General features: G+C 48.8%; 1 protein-coding gene across 1 annotated transcript in view; it reads left to right on the forward strand.

The window, feature by feature from the left end:
• KCNQ3 (potassium voltage-gated channel subfamily Q member 3) overlaps positions 1–19,447 on the forward strand; it is a 291,169-nt gene that overhangs the window by 235,979 nt on the left and 35,743 nt on the right. Inside the window, exons 2-4 of the mRNA XM_068983814.1 lie at positions 10,201–10,291; positions 11,902–12,028; positions 16,928–17,100. Coding sequence (XP_068839915.1) covers positions 10,201–10,291; positions 11,902–12,028; positions 16,928–17,100 — 391 coding nt within the window. The remainder of the gene's footprint in view (positions 1–10,200; positions 10,292–11,901; positions 12,029–16,927; positions 17,101–19,447) is intronic.

Below are 19,447 nucleotides of genomic sequence, written 5' to 3' on the forward strand. Positions count from 1 at the left end.
TGTATATATTTCTGTGCACTGATGTCATAGAAAGTGCCTCTTCCATTAAACATGATTGTTTGAATATTTTATAGCCAAGTGGAAGAATATTTATACTTTAATAAGATAAAAATGCAGACTATACTGTTGAGACGAAGCAAATATTGAGAATTGTGTACGCCTATGTCCTTGGGCTGCTAAAGGGACAGGAGAAAATGAAAACAGCTGATTTATTAGGCTTAGAATTGAATACGGTGATTCTTTTATTTTGGTTTCCATTGTGTGCTTTAGAATGTCTTCTATGAAATGGGTCTTTTAAGCCAGGAAGACCGGAGATGCACAGGTGAAGGCGTCTGATGGTAGGCACGCACGGTGACCAAGAATCAGTAAGAAGATGGAATGTGTTGGACCTGCAGTGAGAAATGCAGACGGAAAGGTTGACAGGGCAGCAGTGGAGGCTGGAAGACCACGGGAACAGGGGTGACTTGGAAGGGAAGGGAGGGAAAGGAATGCCCCAGGGCTCGGGCTTAGATGCTGGGCTCTGGGATTCAAGCCCCAGCCAAGTCCTCACCAGGATTCCTTATGGCCAGACAAAAGAGAGCTGAGGAGGGTCTGGACAGAAAATGCTGCCATCCACTGTGAGCCTTTGAAGACAAGCCCCTCTCCTCCTGGAAGGAGGGAGGAGTGAAGGGAAACTGTGGAGCCTGTTTGCCACTTGTCCCATCACCTTCTCATCTTCTACCCTCATGCACCACAGGGCCCCTCCACGCAGGCATAGGGAGGGACAGCTGAGGAGCCTTTGCTGGCCCTTCCCACCCCTCTGGATGAGAGAGAGCTCACCCTCCGCCTCGTGACAGTTATGAACACGGCGATTCTAGATAGCTCCTGCTCCGGCCTTCCTGGAAGCAGATGCTGTGTCTGATCCCAGCAGTCTCGGCAACATTACTGTGGAGCACGCGGACTCTCTGCTTCAGCCTCGCAAGGTGGACTTTGGTGTTACTGATGCACAAGAGCAGAAGTTAAGATAAATTAAACAGCTCTGCCTGGGCCATGAAGAGGGTATGGCAATCCACTGCGGTATTCTTGCCTGGAGACTCCCATGGACAGAGGAGCCTGGCAGGCTACAGTCCGTGGGGTCGCAAAGAGTCAGACACGACGGAGCGACTAAGCACAGCACAGCCTGGGCCATAAACACATGAAGAGGAGTGGCTGGGGACGAAGCACCATGTTTGATTCTGAAATGCACGCTCTTTGCCCTGCTGCACACGACCTGTAGATCAGTGCTTTGTACACAGTTGTCATTTGGTCGATAAGTTGTCTCCAACTCTTCGCAGCCCCATGGACTGTATCCCGCCAGGCTCCTCCATCCATGGGATTTCCTTCTCCAGGGCACTTTCCTGATCCAGGGATCGAACCTGGGTCTCTTGCATTGGCAGGTGGATTCTTTGCCATTGAACTACCTTGGAAGCTCATGGTAGACAGTAGGTGCTTCCAAAATGTTCATGTAAGAGTTCTGAACCCCCCAAATCCGATTTGTTCCCCGAGGGGGGACAGTTTCCCCACACCAAACAATTCTCTGACATCCACTGAATGTCCTATAATTTAACTCAGTTCTGACACTGTCCACCTGGAGAGAAATCAGATTTCACAAGTTAAGGGCTCATCCCGACAAGACTGCGCCCACCCCTCGGCCCCACTTCAGATGCCAGTGGCAAGTCACAGGTGGCCACCTGTGCTTCTGGCCGACGGGTTATAGACTGGAGGTTCCCACGACCTGCTCCTTGGGTTTGATTCACTGACTGCAGTGACTCACAGAACTCAGAGAAACATGTGACTTATTTTAAGAGCATCTGTTTATTACAAAAGGGTTTAAGTCAGGCACAGCCCATGGAGGAGATGCATAGGGCAATGTGTGGGATAAGAGCTTCCCTGGTGGTTCCAGTGATAAAGAACACGCCTGCCATGTGGGAGACCCAGGTTGGATCCCTGGGTAGGGAAGATCTCCTAAAGGAGGGAACCCATTCCAGTTCCATTATACCTATTCCAGTATTCTTACCTGGAGAATTCCATGGACGGGAGCCTGGTGGGCTACTGACCATGGGATCGCAAAGAGGCAGACTCAACTGAGTGAATAACACATACATAATACATGAATGGGCTAAGGCCGTGGAGCTTCCATGGGCCTCCAGGAACACCACACTCCCCACATCTCCACGTGTTCCAACCCTGAAGCTCTTTCAACCCAGTGCTTTTTCGTTTTATGGAGTCTTTACTACATAGGCATGACTGATTAAATCAGTGGCCATTGGTGATGGAACTCAAGCTCCAGGCCCTCTGCCCTCCCAAGAAGTCAGGGAATTGGGACTGGTAGTTCCCACTGTCTAATCACTTGATTTTTTCTCCTGGCAACAGCTCTCATCCTGAGGAGCTTCCCAACAGTCACCATGCTAACGTCACAAAAGACACCTGGATTGTGCTCCCCACTAAGGAAATTCCAAGGGTTTTACAAACTCAATACCAGAAACTGGGTCCATACATATTTCTCATTATAAATCACAGTCTCACAGCATAGTAGGTGCTCTGCAGGGGTTTGATAAATTAAGCATCCTCTTAAGGTTTAGCATCATTTCAGTGCCCAAGCAGGGGTCTATGGAAGGATGGATTTAGACCTTAAAAATACCACCCCGGGTGTGAAACAAGGAAGATTTTGTTCACAAAGCTGACTGGACTTTTAGTTGAGGTTTATGAATTTTTAATTATGCCTTTGTTTTTCTTAACCCTGTAATGTCATGCCAAGGGCTTCCCAGTGGCTCAGTGGTAAAGAATCTGCCTGCCAGTGCAGGCGACATGGGTTCAGTCCCTAGTCAGGGAAGATCCCACATCCCACAGAGCAGCTAAGCCCGTGAGGCACGGCTACTGAAGCCCGTGCACCCTAGACCCCCTGCTCTGCCGCAAGAGAAGCCACCACTGTGGGAAGCCCGCGCACCACAGCCAGAGAGGAGCCTCTGCTCGCTGCAACCAGAGAACAGCCCGCAAAGCAAAGAGGACCCGGCATAGCCAAACATAAATACATTAAAAAATTACATTTAAAGAAGCCATTAGCGGGCAGACAAGACACGCAAGAAGAAATGCCTGGTAACATACCAAGAAACTTCAATAGATGTTTCCAGAGACAGATTCACCATGAAACTAATGAAATTTAAGCTGTTACTCCGGTACTTATTTTTTTAATCATATTTGTCTTCTTTTACCTAAACATTTACTTCTTTTCTTCCACAAATCTGGATATGACCCTATTTTATTCCTTTATTAAATATTGTGATATCCATCTCAACAGCAATGAGATGGAGTCCCTTCCTTTTAAGTTTAAATATTTTTTTCTGCACTGCATTAGACACATCAATATCTTCAGGTGGTACCAACTGAGTTCCATTGCCCTGAGCTCTTAGTTTAAATCAAAAGTTGGGAAACTTTTTCTTTAAAAGTCAAATAGTAAATATTTTAGGCCTTTGGGCCAGAGAGAGTCTGCTGCAGTTACTCAGCTCTCCTATTGCCTCACCAAAGCAGCCACAGACCACATATAAACAAAGGAGTGTGGCTATGGTATAAAAGTTTATTTATAAAAAAGCAGCTGCCTGGATTTGGCCCAAGGGCCACAGTTCGCTAACCCCTGGTTTAGATGGTCAAAACCTGCATCTACATTACACATCTGTGCATCCAGAGGTTGATCAGTTCAGTTCAGTTGCTCAGTTGTGTCTGACTCTTTGTGACACCACGGACGGCAGCACACCAGGCTTCCCTGTCCATCACCAACTCCCAGAGCTTGCTCAAACTCATGTCCATTGAGTCGGTGATGCCATCCAACCATCTCATCCTCTGTCGTCCCCTCCTCCCGCCTTCAATCTTTCCCAGCATCAGGGTCTTTTCCAATGAGTTGGAAACTTACCCAGAGGTTGATAGGGACAGGATATAGATAGATCAAGTTCTAGATATCGATATCTGTGGTTCTTGGTGATTACAATATTCTTGCTTAATTTCAAGGACAAGGAAGGTTTTTAAACACAAAATTACTTTTTCTATATTCCAGTATAGCCATTTTTTGACTCTATGAACATAAGATGAGGGAGAAAGAGGTAAAAAGCTTGCATCTGAGTGCCTGCTATTTGCCCGGATTCACAGCAGTTTATGTACATGGTTCTCTTTTTATTTACATGACCATCCCATGAGGTAGGTTTGGAGGCTCCCTAATTCCACAATTAATAGTAATCAGTGAATATCTACTTAAAAGGTATCTGCTGAAAATGGGTACCAAACTTCATACTAAACAGTGAAGAAAATTTCTTATTAGTATATGATCACAAAAATATAATTAAAATACAAAAATGTGTTTATTGTATCTCACAGCTCACAAAATTTAAATTATAATTGCAACTATGCTCTAATTTTTACAATGCACAAAGACTCAGTTGAGTGTTAATTTGAGGTTATATTTTCTTTGCCAAAACTTGATGATAATACAACATGACTTCCCATTTTATTCTGTCAACATTTGGGGGGAAGGATTGTATGGTATTTTTCACCTTTTGAAATATCATTTGATCTTTAATTGTTCCAGTAAGATGATCGCTTGTTAATGGTTTTTCTGTATTTAGAACAGCTCTTCATCATCATATCCATCAACTTCATGAAATCCTGCATCCTTTGTGAGCTTTGCCTTCTCTTTTTGCAAATGGGTCCATACTGTACCGTTGGATGCTGTCCCTGATAGAGAGACAGAGGCTGAACTGCAAGGCCATGATGTGCAGGATACAGGCTGCTGTTAAACCGTCAAGGATGTTTGCACGGAGACTTCCTTAGAGAGGTGGTTTTTAGTTGTGAGAGTTTCTGCTGCCCTGCTCAATCTCTGAGCTACAAAGACTGAGATAAGGAATAAGATCAAGAAAATCCCTTGATTTGTCACTTGTGTGTTGTAAGTGAGAAACTGAGGTTCAAAAAAATAAACCTGCCCTGGGTCATCTGGTTTCTAGGTGGTGAGCCAAGATTCAGATCCTGTGGAGCCTGACTACCAGCATGCCGTTTAATGGCCAACAGATGGAGACTGAAAGAAGAGTCCATGCTTTCCTCCCTCAATCTAGGATCTTGGCGAGCTACCTGGCTCTTGAAATATGCCTATGGGGAGCAGGAGCCATCAGGGGTCCTGGGGAACTGCTTAGAGATGGAACCAAGCTTTTCTCCCCCAAACTGGAGACCAGATGAGAGGGAAGTTGAACTCTCAGTGCGCCCCACCCCCGGGTCTCCAGCTGGCCCGGCCCTGGCCCTGTTCCCTGCAGAAGCTCACTCCAAGCCTCATGGTCATTCTCAGAACGGGGTCTGGTCCCAGCATCTCTGCCCCTCCTCCTGTGGTGACCCCACTGCCTGAGCCTGAAGGCTGTGGTCCTCATCTGTAAAACGGGGGCACGGATATAACGGTGACAGTGTCCCCACCTGGCACTGCTGCTCTCCAGAGTATAAGAGAAAATGACATGCAAAAAAAAAAAAAAAATTACCAGGTAAATCCTAGAGTTTTCACTCTCTTGGGTTCCCCTTGAATGAAATCCTTGAGGGGATATTTGTCGTGATTTCCGGTGGGTCCAGCTTTGTTCTTATGAAGGGAGGCCAGGCTCGGGTGGGAAGAGGCAGGTAGGAGATGGTGTCTGGTTTGAGGGCATATCAAGACCCTTGACCTCAACTGGTTTTATTTGGAAAGACGGTCGGGACCCTGCAGACAGAAGGGCAGCTGTTGACTCTCCCCAGGAAGAGAAAAGCAAGAGAGAAGAGAGAGAAAAAAGTGGCATGAAGCATGTTGTTGTTCAGTCGCTCAGTCGTGTCCAGCTCTTTGCAACCCCATGGACTGCAGCACATCAGGCCTCCCTGTCCTTCACTATCTCTCAGAGTTTGCTCAAACTCATGTCCATTGAGTTGGTGATGCCATCCAGGCATCTCATCCTCTGTCATCCCCTTCTTGTCCCACCTTCAATCTTTCCCAGCATCAGGGTCTTTTCCAATGAGTCAGTTCTTCGCATCAGGTAGCCAAAGTATTGGAATTTCAGCTTCAACATCAGTCCTTCTAACGAATATTCAGGACTAATTTCCTTTAGGATTGATTGATTTGACTGGTTTGATTGTTGTCCAAGGTACTCTCAAGAATCTTCAGCACCACAGTTCGAAAGCATCAATTCTTCAGCGGTCAGCCTTCTTTACGGTCCAGCTCTCACATCTGTACATGACTACTGGAAAAATCATAGCTTTGACTATGTGGACCTTTGTCAGCAAACTGATGTCTCTGGTACAGAGAAGAAACTCACATGACGGAGGAAGTAAAAGAATAATTGGCCTCCTGAGATGGCTGAAAGGGAGGTTGGTGCGCTGAGCCACTGGCATTAGAATAACAGACAAAATAATCCTAGGATGTTTTCTTCAGATGCTCCTTAACTGCAGCCCCTCCCCCAATTGCACGCACAACCTCTACATATATTTATATCATGATTCTGACTGTTCTACACTGTGTTATGATTTGTCTGTGTTAGACCCACGTACATAGGAATATGTGCCCTGTGTGGAGTATATGTTAAGAATACTTGTTGAATGAATAAATTAATTTTGAAATACTTTAAAAACAAAATCGGTGAGTCATGGAGAGAGAGAGAGAGATAAAACACGAAGGAAGAGAAGGGAAGAACCCGTCTAGCCACACCTCTCTGTCTTCCATCGGTGAGACTGATAATTCCACCCATGAGTCTGGAATCGAGTTCGTATCTTCAGCGTAAAGTGAAATGTTCTGGAGACCAAAGAGTGCTTCCCCTTCTCAGGTGAAGGAGGGCTTCTTTGATGCCTTCCGCTTTATAAATTAATGATTGTTTTTAAATCTCAGCAAGTAAATTCCCCAGGTTGCCAGTACTTTTCAATTCCTGGAGATGCAAGAAAATACCAAGTTCCGACGAGCGTTTGCTTCCCCCTGCTGGCTAAAGCCTGGTTCTGCACTCCCCCACCCCCGCCCCGCGAATGGGAACCAGGCTGAAACTGCGTATTGGTGACCGGTTAAGGTCGAGCTGTCCCCTCACCTGGCTCTGAAATCACAATTAGAGCTTAAAGGGACTTAAGCACCTAGCTCCGACCTCTCCTCTAAGCTTTAGACTTGAATTTCGGTCAGCTTGCTGGATATTCCCACTTGGACCTCAAACAGTAGGTCCACAAAATGATAGCATGACCTATCTTTGCTGGCTTGCTGGCTTCTGCATACATACTCCTGAAGCCTTTGAATAGCACGTTGTCCACCCTCTCACCTCCCCCCATTGATTCTCCTGTAGCTTGGCCTCCCTGTCCCATTGGTGGAGATGCAAGGCCACAAACTTCATTTTAGCCAGGCTTGTTCTTAACAACTCCTTAGCATGTGGCCGTATCTCCTCCTCTTTGTCATTCTCAGCCCTGGAGACCCACCCCCATCTCCAACTTCTGGCTGCTTTCTGTTGCTGGGAAGTTTAGCAGTCTCATGCCTTGAGGGTTGCAACTTCCACCTCAACTGGATTTGTAAGATATTTCGCTAGACACAGGCAGTGCCTGCCTTGGGACGAGTTCTCATGCTGGGTGTTAAGATGGTGCGCTGTCTTTATGACACGGTGCAAGCAGTGATTACCAAATGATAACGGACTGTGATCAGTACTGGAATAGAAATGCCTCTGGGTGTTCTGTGATCCCAAGGGAGGGATCACATGAGGAACTGTTCAGGCAGTAGCTGGAAGGCTCTAGATGCAAGGTGTGCCTGGTGCTGTCAAGGTGTTAGCAGGAGGTAAAGGGGCACGTGGGGGAAGTGGGCAGGGAAGAGGAGCATTGAGAAGAGGAGCATTGAGAAGAGGGCTTGAGGAAACGCAGTGATTCTGGGGGTGGGGAAGCAAGAAGGGATGGGGAAGGTCGGATCATAAAAGGCTCGCACTCCTTACTGAAGGAGAAAATTGAACGGGGTTTAGTATCCTTGAACTCTCTGTACATGTACATGTTGTTCACATTGCCTAGGGGTCCATGCTACAGGTCAACACACATAGAATGGGGAATGTCCTGGATAAACTGGGACATATGGTCCATGCTAGCTAAGACTCAGATAGCCTTCCAACCCACTGACCACAGCCTCTGGGATGCTTCCTGTGTTGTTTTCCCAAAGCCTGTGGACACTCAGATGATAACCTCAGCCAGACTCTCATGTGACCATTTGTCCTGTTTCCCCCACTGGGCTAGGAAGTCCTTGAAAATGAAGGCTAGGTTTTTTATTCATGTTTGTATAAAATGCTCCTGCGGTTCAGAAGTTGCAGAAGACGCAGGTTCAATCCCTGGGTCAGGAAGATCTCTGTAGTCTTTTTACTGATGACAGTTATCCTGCTAGTGATTATTCCTTCTGAAGAATCTCTTTATCGGTAAAACGGGAATGATCATATCTACCTTGGGAGAAGGTTGTGAGGATAAATGAGCTGATAGGTGTAAGGTGGCAGACGGTAAGTGCTCACTGAAGAGTGGTGTTGGGTGTTGAGATTGTTACCATCATCATCACCACCAGAGACTTAGATGAAGAGTAAGCAGGTTCCACACATGTCATGAATTTAAAATAAAATGGCCAAACAGGAGGGAGTTGAAAATCTCATTTGGGTTCTTAGACAGGGTTGGAGACAGAGTCAGATCTGCAGGTCAGCAGGACTGTTGATCAGAAAACGCAATCAAGATCATCAAGGGGTGGGACCAGGACTCCGGTCCAAGCCAGCTCCAGGAGCAGACAACTCCAAACCTCCTTACATCATGGTCCTTACCATCACACCATGAGTTGGTTTTCTGTTTGTCCGGACCGTCAGCTCAGGAGGACAGATCCAGCTTGTTCATCATTGGATTCCAGCTCTGCCTCCCTCAGTGCCTACCATATAAATATTCAATGGGTGGAAGAATGAATGAATGCCCGAGTTGGGCACCCACTTACATAAAAACAAACCAGAAAGACATGGGTGGGAGCCTAGCAGGACACAGTGCCGGATCACACAGAGCCGGAGGACTTGGAGTCTGCGGTGCCAAGACTCCCGCTTGCACACTGTCCTTTAGTTTCCCTCTTAGACACCAGGGTTTCCCCCGTGGTTCAGATGGTGAAGAATCTGCCTGCAGTGCTGGAGACCTATGTTCAATCCGTAGGTCAGAAAGATCCCCTGGAGGAGGGAATCTTATCCACTCCGGTATTCGTGCCTGGAGAATTCCATGGACAGAGGAACCTGGCGGTCTATAGTCCATGGGGTCACAAAAAACAGGGTCACGATGGAGCCACTAACACTTTCACTTAGACACCCAGAGAACCTCATGCTGACCATTGAGCCAAAGACCTCCCACCAAGAGGGACAGAGAACCTCTTTTCTTTGCTGAAATGATGAAGCAAGTGCACGCGCGTGCACACACACACACACACACACACACACACTGTCTCTCCACCACCCTCACTCTCTCACACACAGGGAGTTTATAAATACAATCATCTCAGAGGATTGTTTGCAGTTAGCTTCTGCCTGAGGCAGGGGCATGAACCAGATGAGCTCTCAGTGACTTTTCAATGAGCAGCTCTGCATCACGGTGGCTTGGATTCTTTCTAGCATGAAACATGCTTGATAGTTTCAGAAACGATTCTGAAGATCCCCCAATTGAAAGAGATTATTTCCTTTAGTAACTACTGACTGTAAAAATAATAACATGAAGATAATGGTAACAGAGACTTTCTTTGAATTTATCAATCTTCGGATGAATTTGTTTTTATTCTAAGAGTATTTTCATATGTTTGAAGGTCATAGTTCTGTGTGTGCAGGACCCATGATTAACGTAGTCACATTCCAGTTGATTGATCAAAGCTTGCGGTAACTTTGGTTTGTCAGGCAATCTGCAGTCCTCTAGGGCTGGGACCAGATGCTGTAACTTAAATTCTCACTGTTTCCACTAACTAGCTGGTAAAGTTATGCATGTTGCTCTCTCAAACCTGGTTTCCATAATTGTAGCATCAATTCCTAACTGCCTCACAGCTGTGTCACGAGGTTAAATGGGATAACATAACAAGTCCAATCCTACGTCCAATGGATGCTGTTGCTTCATCCTGGCTATTAGTTTTCTGCCTAGCCTCGGCACAATCCAGAACAAGGCACTTCCTTAGTTTCTTTCTTCCTTCCCTTCTAGGTTCCTGATTGTCCTGGGGTGCTTGATTCTGGCTGTCCTGACCACCTTCAGGGAATACGAGACTGTTTCGGGGGACTGGCTTCTGCTGCTGGTGAGATGTGCGCCCAGCATGGTGCCGTGCTTCTGGGGCAGACGCTCTGGTGGGCCCTCCAGCGGTGAGGACAAGGAGGCCCTTGGGTGCAGTTTCCCCAACTGCTTTTGGTTTCCTGGAGTCTCCGGCCAAGTCCAGAAGTAAGAAAAAGCAATGACAAACGGGTTGATGAGGCCTTCCGGGTGCACAGGTGGAGCAAGGAGCGAATGGCCTTGTGTTATTCCAGATTAGAGAACAGGGGACACGAACAAAGTCAAAGCAGAAACCAAGACCCATTGGCTAAACGATAAACCTTCTGATAGGTAACACAAAGGCGTGTTCGGTTCCAAACCCTGCCTCTATTTCTCCTCCCTAAACCCTGAGGACCTCTTCCTTCAAGGCCAAGTACCAAATCCCATTTCTCCATGAGAACTCCAAGTCCTTCCTCCTGGCCCCTGCCCATTTTCACCGTCCAGTCTGTATCCCGCATGTGGTGGACAGCATGCAGGCAGCAGTCTTGGGCAGATTGCCTAACACCCTGACTCAATTTCCTCCCGTCCTCGGTATATAAAAATGTAAGGCGAGGAGCACAGACCGACAGGCTGAGTGCAGCATCCATGCCCAGCCAGGAGGTGGCTTCCAGGAAGAGCTGTCTCCTGCTACAACCCCGGACAGCACTGGCCAGCTGGCCCTTTGAATGACCATGCCTTGATTAGGATCAGCCCACCTGTTTAGGGTGAGGCCCTACCCTCTGCACAAGGGAAAGATGCCACCCCCCCCCCCAATTAGGGGGGTCTTGCTATTTCATAAATCTTAATTTGGTGAGCTAAGCGTGATGCCCGTGGTGTCCGAACCAGCAGATTCCTTTTCAGGGCAGGTCTGGAGCTGAGACCTGAGCAGGTGACTCCTGGGAAGCCACCCAATTCCAGGAACTAAGTTTCAAGGATTGTTGCAACTCCCCAAGAGCCCCAGGGAAGTCACCAAACCGAAGGAGCAAAGTGTCTCTGTCTGATCACCAAGGGAGGCCTGGGAGGGAGGGAGCGGTCTCTGTGTCCTGGGGGACGAGAGTAGCGTAGCGCAGTGTGACCCTGATGGGCGTGAGCTCTGAGCCTGATGATCTGCCTGGAATTCCTTCTTGGTCACTTTTGGCCTTGAAACATTTGTTCAGCCACTCCTTCCCGGGGACCTTGGTTTCTCAAAATATAAGCTGAGGGTAATATTATAAAATACCTCTGTGATTCCTGACCTCGGAGCTGCGCTCAATAACCACTGGCCACACTTAGCAATACCAGGGTCCAGACAACTCGTGGACAATTCCATCAATTCCTCTTCTTTTGACTCAACTGAACTTCTTAGGGGCTTTTTAGTACATTAAAGGAATTTGTAAGAAATGATCCATTAAAAAAAAAAAAAAAGCATAGAAAAAAAAGGCTTAATGTTCGGGACAGCCGGCTAGTGAAGACAGGCGCTGCCCCGCACTGAATGGGGGTGATCAGCCTGTCCTAACCCCTCTGCCCATCAAGCTGGCAACCACAGAAATCCAACTCTTCAGAACTTCAGAACAGAAATCGCTGGTTCCGGACAACTGGGTCCCGGCTAATCAGCATCTCTCCATATGTTCTTCCACGCAGGAAACATTTGCTATTTTCATCTTCGGAGCCGAGTTTGCTTTGAGGATCTGGGCTGCCGGCTGTTGCTGCCGATACAAAGGCTGGCGGGGACGACTGAAGTTTGCCAGGAAGCCCTTGTGCATGTTGGGTGAGCCCTGACCCCAGGCCCAGGGGCTCCTCGGCCCCCTCTTTGGGTGCATTGTTTCTTGGAGGCAATTTTAAGCAGACACAATTTGTCTGGGAAACCCTGCACATGGTGGGGGCCGGCCTCGCCTCTCACGCTCCCTTCAACCCTCCAGCAGGTACTGAATTCCTGCCCCTGTGGCTTCTTTTTAGAATGAGTCCACAGGGCAGGGATTCTTCATGGGAGTGGGGATGGGGGGGGTACTCTCGGCGTTTGGAATGCAAAGGTGCCAGCCGTTGTAGGACACTGAACACCCCCAGTCCCTATGAAGCCACAGTTGCCAATTGCATTCCAGTTGGCTGCAGTGGCGTTAGAAGGTGTGACACGTCCATTGCTGGTTGAGAATTACTTCTGTAGGATCACATGATGCCCATTTTACAGAGGTGGAAACTGAGGCTCACGGTTCTGAGTCATTCTCCAGTCACACAGGGAGTAAGCAGCAGATTCCATCCTAACACCCAGATCTGCAAGAATCTACCACTTTGCCCTCCTGAGGGAGGGCAACACCACGTTGCTGTGTCCTGACCCAAAAGTTGCTCTGGGGATGTGTCACGGATACCCCTCCGTCCGGATGTAGGCATTTTCATAGCAGAGAGGGTGGAAGCTCTCACACACCCCTATTGGTGCGGGATAGAACCCACCTCCACCCCTAGCCCACCTAGGGGGAACCCCTAGGTTCCCATCTGAAGATCCTACCAAAGTCATACAGAGACAGGATGAAATCCACCTACAGTGATGCTTAGGAATCTTGGAGCTTCAAATTCCTAGAAATAGTTAAAGTTAGAGGATCATAGAATATCAGGGCTGGAAGGAACCTTCAGGAGCATTTGGCTGAACATGGCTTCCTGTCTGCTGCTCCAGCTCCTTTCACAGTAGCCTTAATGTGGTTCCCCCAGATTTACTTGCACACCTCCAGTCACAGGGCACTCATCACCTCTCAAGCTTATTCATTCCGTCTTAACTCCTCTGACTCTCTTCAGATATTTGAGCTCAGCCATTCTGTGCCTCCTCTCCACTCCAACAGTCTCCTGTCCTCAGGAAAAATGTGCTTCATGACTTCAGCTCCATGTTACATCCCACCTTGTTAGCATCACAGACCCTCCTCTCTGAGCTGCTGCTTCTTCCTCACTGCCCTTTTGAAAACTGACTCCCAGGCCTGAATACAGCCCTGTTTGGTATGAATGGCCAGCCCAGGGAGGAAGAGCTAGACCCTTGCTCTGTCCTAGCAGCCAGTTTCCCTCTGTATCACCTGGGACTAAGTTGCCAGGTTTGCAGGTTACCTCACACCGAGGACAGTACCACCCTCACCATCAGCTGAAGCCCTTTTTCTTCTTCCCATCTGCTGCTGAGGCTGGAAAGCTGAGGTGTGTGTCTAGTGCTCAGAAGTTTGAATGCAGGTAGGGTGTGTGTGTGTATGCATGCATGCACATGTGCAATATTGGAAAACTTTTCAGTTACTTAATTTTCTCCACATTTTTTTCTCTCTTCCTCTGTCCTCCTTCCGTGACTGTCTACCTGTGTCTTAGTCTGTTCAAGCTGCTGTAACAGAATACCACAGACAGAGTAGCTTATAAATAACAGGAATTTATTCCTCACAGTTCTGAAGGCTGAAAGTCTGAGACTGGGGTGCCAGCAGGATCAGTTTCTAGTGAGAGTTCTCTTCCTGGTTCATAGACGCTGTCTTCTTGCTGTGTCCTCACAAGGAGGAAGGGGCTCCCTGGAGTCTCTTTCTTTCTTAAGGGCACTAATCCCATTCATGAGGGCTCCACCCCCATGACCTAATCACCTCCCAGAGGCCCCACCCCCAGCACCATCACACCAAGAGACAGGACTCAATATATGAATTTGAAAGGAAACAAACGTTCAGTCTTTCAAAACCCCCAACTTTCCTTCACCTTCCTCTTTCCTTGTCTATCCTTTACCTCCTAACTCATTATTGACCAGGGGATTTTTGCAGAAACTAATGTCTGTGGCTGGCAATTTTTATTCTGGCCAGCCAAAATTAATTGTTACTTCACTAACACTTTGTGCGTCATTATACTCAATAGTTACACTTGACACACCTGTGAAGTCTTCTAATGTTTGTGAAATGTTGTCTTCAGTCTACTCTTGTGTAGAAGCAAAGGAGCATTCTCCAGCCCTGTGAGTTTCATTTTCACTTTCTGTATCAGAATCAATCACTGAGGTTTTCTTGTCTTTTTGTTGGTCTACTATTCACATCATCTATGTCAGAGCTATATTCTGAAAAACTGTCATCTTCTGAGACACTGGTATTTATGTCTCTCAGATAGTCAGAGAAACTATCTGCGTAAAATTCACCAAAAAATTCTTCTTCACCCAAAACTTCACGATGCATCATTTTTGAAAATTTTATGGTAGTAAATTTGCATTTGTAATATACACAGGGTTGGAACAAAAACCTAATGGAGCAAAATGTGAATGATAATGACAATATAAGTTGTATAATGAACCCTTGATCAATTTTAAGCTCTAACAACTTCACACAGTGATGTTAATTGTATCACTCTTTAAAAGCATATTGATAACATCTCTGATCAATAATGTTCAGATAACAAGAGATGTGTTAGTATGTCTCTGGTCAATAATGTGTTAAGCTGACTTCTTTTTCGTCTTTGGGGTGACCTCTCCAGTGCTGACCAGAAGTCTGTGTGTGTGTGAGTGTGTGTGTGTTGGCAGGGCGTGGAAGGGGTGACTTCGAGATTGACGGTGCCCAAATTCTGAGGTCCCTGCCAACTTAGAGCAGTCCTAGTATATGGAGGCCCACCAGAACAGGAGGGTTTCCAGTGGAACAGCCTCACAATTCTAGGATCGTAAGAGAGCTCCAGCTTCCGTTCCCCTCCTGTCCCTTCTGGAGAGATGAGACTGTCCCTAGCCTCCACCATCCTGGCTGGCTTCTTTGCTGATGTTGCTGCATTTTCTCTTCTGCTCATCTAACTTCCGTAACGTGGCCCTCGTAGGAAGAGTTGTTTTGCTCTGTTTGACCAGAGGGTGGCTATCCTGTGCACGTGCGTCATGCCCTCCTTATGTGAAACAGCCGCAGACCCTGCCCTGTCACTGTGGCTGAGTCTCTCTGCGCTGAGATTTGCTGCCCTAGGGTCAGAGTGTCATAGACTCACGTCACATTTACCCTGTGTCTAGGTTTTATTTTCTGCAAACCTGAAAAGTGGATATCTTTACACAGATAGAGAAGCCTGACCAAGGATATAGACATACTGATATCCAGATGTCTGACCCCCAGTTTTCCCCAGAGTTTAGGTATATATGGGAGACACCTTCACATGGTCGAAAGGATGCCAGCTTTTTGGGGCAGACATACTTGGTGTGGATTTAAGAGCCTAATCCGAGCAGGGCAGCCGGCACAAACAAAGGTATGGAGATGTGAGAGACCACCGTGAACCCAGAAAACCACACGAGCTTCTAGAAGGTTCCCTAGGGCTGGGTCACAGAGGGTTTTCAGAAGCTTGGGCTTGGCCCGTTGGATAAACATTCCAAGTGTCTTCCTTGTATCCTGATGCCCTTGCAAAAACAAACCAACTAAAGAGTTCTGTGGTTGAACTCTTTTGAGGAAGGCTAGACTTCACTGGTAAAAGTGACAGCCACAGGACATAATAGTACATTAAAGGCCCTGAGAAGTCCTGCAGTAGTAAAACCTGTTTAATTGAATTTTTTTCTGATTTATTGGATCATGGGATCCTTTGTGCTTGCTAGTCCCGTGCAGTACAGTGGGGACATAATAGATCCTGGAGTAGTGGGGAGGAGCATCGAAGAGAATGCGAGCGAGACCAGGGCCCTCTTCCTTCCATCTGTGACCTTTTCACTTCAGGAGCCAGCTTGGCCCTTTGAGAACTGTCTCACCCCCTTGGCCTCTGCTTGCCGCTCTGGTGGACGTTTCTGGCTCACCTCCTGACAGCATCCCCCCATGTCTGGGGCGGGTCCCATGCTTCCCTGCACTATCCCAGGGCCTTCTCTGAAACTGAGGGAGCTCACTGGGCAGTGCAGCTCAGAAGTGTGGGAATGTTGATGACCCCCTCGGCCAGCAGAGGGCAGGAGCCTGTGGACAGAGACCCCAGCTCCCATCTTTCAGAGGGGCGGTGGTGGGAGGTGTTCTGCCTACAGCTCTGAGGTTCCTGCAGCGGCAGCCCCCACAAGACCCCTGCCCTGGCCTTTCCCCTGCGTCCCTCTCCCCTCCTTTCCACTTCCTGAGTTCACCTCCCTTTCAGTCAGCCGCAGCCAGGACCCTCTCAGGGCTTGCTTGCAGGGGAAACTGAAAGTGAAGTGAAGTCTCTCAGTCGTGTCCGACTCTTTGTGACCCCATGGACTGTAGCCCACCAGGCTCCTCTGTCCATGGGATTTTTCCAGGCAAGAATACTGGAGTGGGTTGCCTTGCCCTCCTCCAGGGGATCTTCCTGACCCAGGGATCAAACCCCGGTCTCCAGCATTGCGGGCAGACGCTTTACCGTCTGAACCCACAGTCAGACAGCATGAGCTTCAGACCCCTCCTCCACCTGGGCAGCCCCAATCCCCTCTCGGCCAGAGAGGGACCCCGAAGGACCACGGCTGGAGGGTCGTGGAGCATCACTTCCCTGGGATTGGAGTGAGCGCTGGCGTCCTGCATCCAATCCCAACTCGGCCGCATTCGGCCGCATCCGGCTGCACGGCCCTGGAAAGGGATTCACGCTCTGAGCTCGTGTTTCCTCACCCTCTGAGAAGAAAACGTATCCCGCGGGTGTCACGATTTAACACGGCACCTTCCCGTCTGTGGCCAACAGTTCCGTGACGGCTCCTGCGCCCTGGCCTGACCTTCTTCTCTCTCTTCCCTGCCTCCCTCTGCCCTCTTTCCAGACATCTTCGTGCTGATCGCGTCCGTGCCGGTGGTTGCCGTGGGAAACCAGGGCAACGTCCTGGCCACGTCCCTGCGGAGCCTACGCTTCCTGCAGATCCTTCGGATGCTGCGAATGGACCGGAGGGGCGGCACCTGGAAGCTCCTGGGCTCGGCCATCTGCGCCCACAGCAAAGTAAGTGCCGCCCAGAAGCCGCTGGGTCACCAGGGCTTGCTTCCTTCCTACCCGCATCCGGTCCACGGCATCCCCTCCCGGACGGTGTCCCCAGAGGGTCCTGCCACCGCTGATGGTGGTGGGGAGGAGGAAGGTACACACAGGTAGACCAGATGCAAACAACGCTGGCCACATCACTCAGCCCTCTTTGACCACAGTTTTCCTCTTTGTAAACACAGGGATGATAATGCTGGGGTCCCTAATGCAGAGCCGTGTGGAGTGGAAGGAAGTCACCTGGGCGGATTGGGATCCAGACTCTACTGGTGTGTCTCTGGAGACTTCCTGTAACCCCTCTAGGCTTCCCTGGTGGCTCAGATGGTAAAGAATCTGCCTGCAGTGCAGGAGATCCTGGTTCGATTCCTGGGTCGGGAAGATCCCCTGGAGAAGGAAAATGGCCACCCACTCCAGTATTCTTGCCTGGAGAATCCCTTGGACAGAGGAGCCTGGCAGGCTACAGTCTATGGGGTCACAAAGAGCCGGACATGACTGAGCGACTGACACACACTGTAACCACTCTGGGTCTTCTCTCCTGCCTTTATAATACAGAAATGATATGCACTCACCTCATAGGGTGAAAAGACTTAGAATACACTCAGTTCATAGATACGGTGGCTCAGTTGCTGTTGCTGTTATGTAGCCAGAAGCACAGTGCCCGAACTTGGTATTTGATACAGATTGGCTTACCCCAGGATCAGCACTGTTCTTACCCCAGTTCAGGGATAAGGAAGCAGACACAGAAAGAGGAAGTGAGCTGCCCAGGCTGTCTGGCTTCAGAGCCCCTGTTCAGTGGCTTGCTAGTGGTGGCTCTTGCCTCTACAAGGCAAGATGAGAAGCTAAGACCAAGTGGGGCTTGGCCCGGACTTCCATGCGCTCAAGCAGGAGTGGAAACCTAGGGAGAGGCCAGTGTATCTGGAGGTGCCACGCTCTGCATTTCTCTACTACGGTTAGCCCAAACCTTTGGTACCACTGTCTTTTAATATCCCGCCTTGGCTGGACCCTGGAGAAATGAAGGAAAACCTCTGAGTGGCAGGGAAAAAAAAAACACTCAGAGGCCAGTTCAGAAAAAATCAGAGCAAAAGGCTCCTGAGATGTGTGTTCCTTAGCAGTCTCCAGCTTTTTTGGCACCAGGGACCAGTTTTGTGGAAGACCGTTTTTCTATGGATCAGCGGTAGGGGTGGTTTTGGGAGGATTCAAGTGCATTACCATTTAGTCTGTGCTTTATTTCTATTATTATTAAATCATAAGCTCCACCTCCGATCATCAGGCATTAGATCCTGGAGGTTGGGGACCCCTGCTTTAGGGGACAAAGGAAAGCTGCCTTCATTGCGAAGAGACAATCTTCTTGTGCCAGTCTTGGTGGGTACAGTGTACATGGTTGGCACCTGGAACAGGCCCCTGTTCCTGAGAGGATGTGCTCAGCCCTTTAACTGCTCTGAGAGTTGGCTGCTGATGTTCCCAGCTGTCCCTTCCCTGGAGAAGCACAGGAGAGCTGCCCGGCCCAGGAGCTTCTATTGTTCTCAGCTTCCGCCTCCCCCATCAGGGAGGCCCACAGCCAGTGACCCACTGACACGAGGAGCTGCCTTGTGTCGGGACCAGCCCTGTGGGGCAGCTCACGCTGCAGAGCTTCCCGTGGAATCCGGCTGAGGGAGGCTCCAGCACGGAGCACAACCTCGCTGAGCTCTGTCTTCTGCCCTGTCCAGCTTCTCTCATTCCCTCTGTCCCAAGACCCTCCCTCAATCATCATGGTTGTTGTTTAGTCACTCACTCATGTCTGACTCTTTTGTGACCTCTTGGACTGTAGCCTGCCAGACTCCTCTGTCCATGGGATTCTCCAGACAAGAACACTGGAGTGGGTTGCCATTTCCTTCTCCAAGGAATCTTCCTAACCCAGGATCGAACCTGCATCTCCTGGCATGTGGATTCTTTACCATCTGAGCCACCAGGGCAGCCCTCACGTGCTCGTAAAGCTCCGTCTCAAACTTTGCTTCTGGGGAACTACACGGAAAGCACGGAGCCCGGGCCGAGTTGCCATTGAGGAGCTCAGAGTTCTCCTTACAATTCTTAACATCACCTGCCACCCAACTGGGGCAAGCCCAGAATGCCCCTGCAAAGCTCCTGGATTCCTCCCATTCAGGTATACACCCAGATATGCCAGCAGCTCATAGTAGAATGAATAGAAGCTTAAGAGTCAGACAGCAGCTCGGTGCAAATTGCGGCTCTGCCACCTTTGAGCCGTAAGACTTTAAGAATGCTGCTCTCTTTTCGTGAGAGCTTCCTCAGTGGTTAAAATGTGAATACTTCTGGCTGC

The sequence above is a fragment of the Capricornis sumatraensis genome, chromosome 11, assembly GCF_032405125.1.
Source record: "Capricornis sumatraensis isolate serow.1 chromosome 11, serow.2, whole genome shotgun sequence".
In the NCBI taxonomy this organism is placed as follows: Eukaryota; Metazoa; Chordata; class Mammalia; order Artiodactyla; family Bovidae; genus Capricornis; species Capricornis sumatraensis.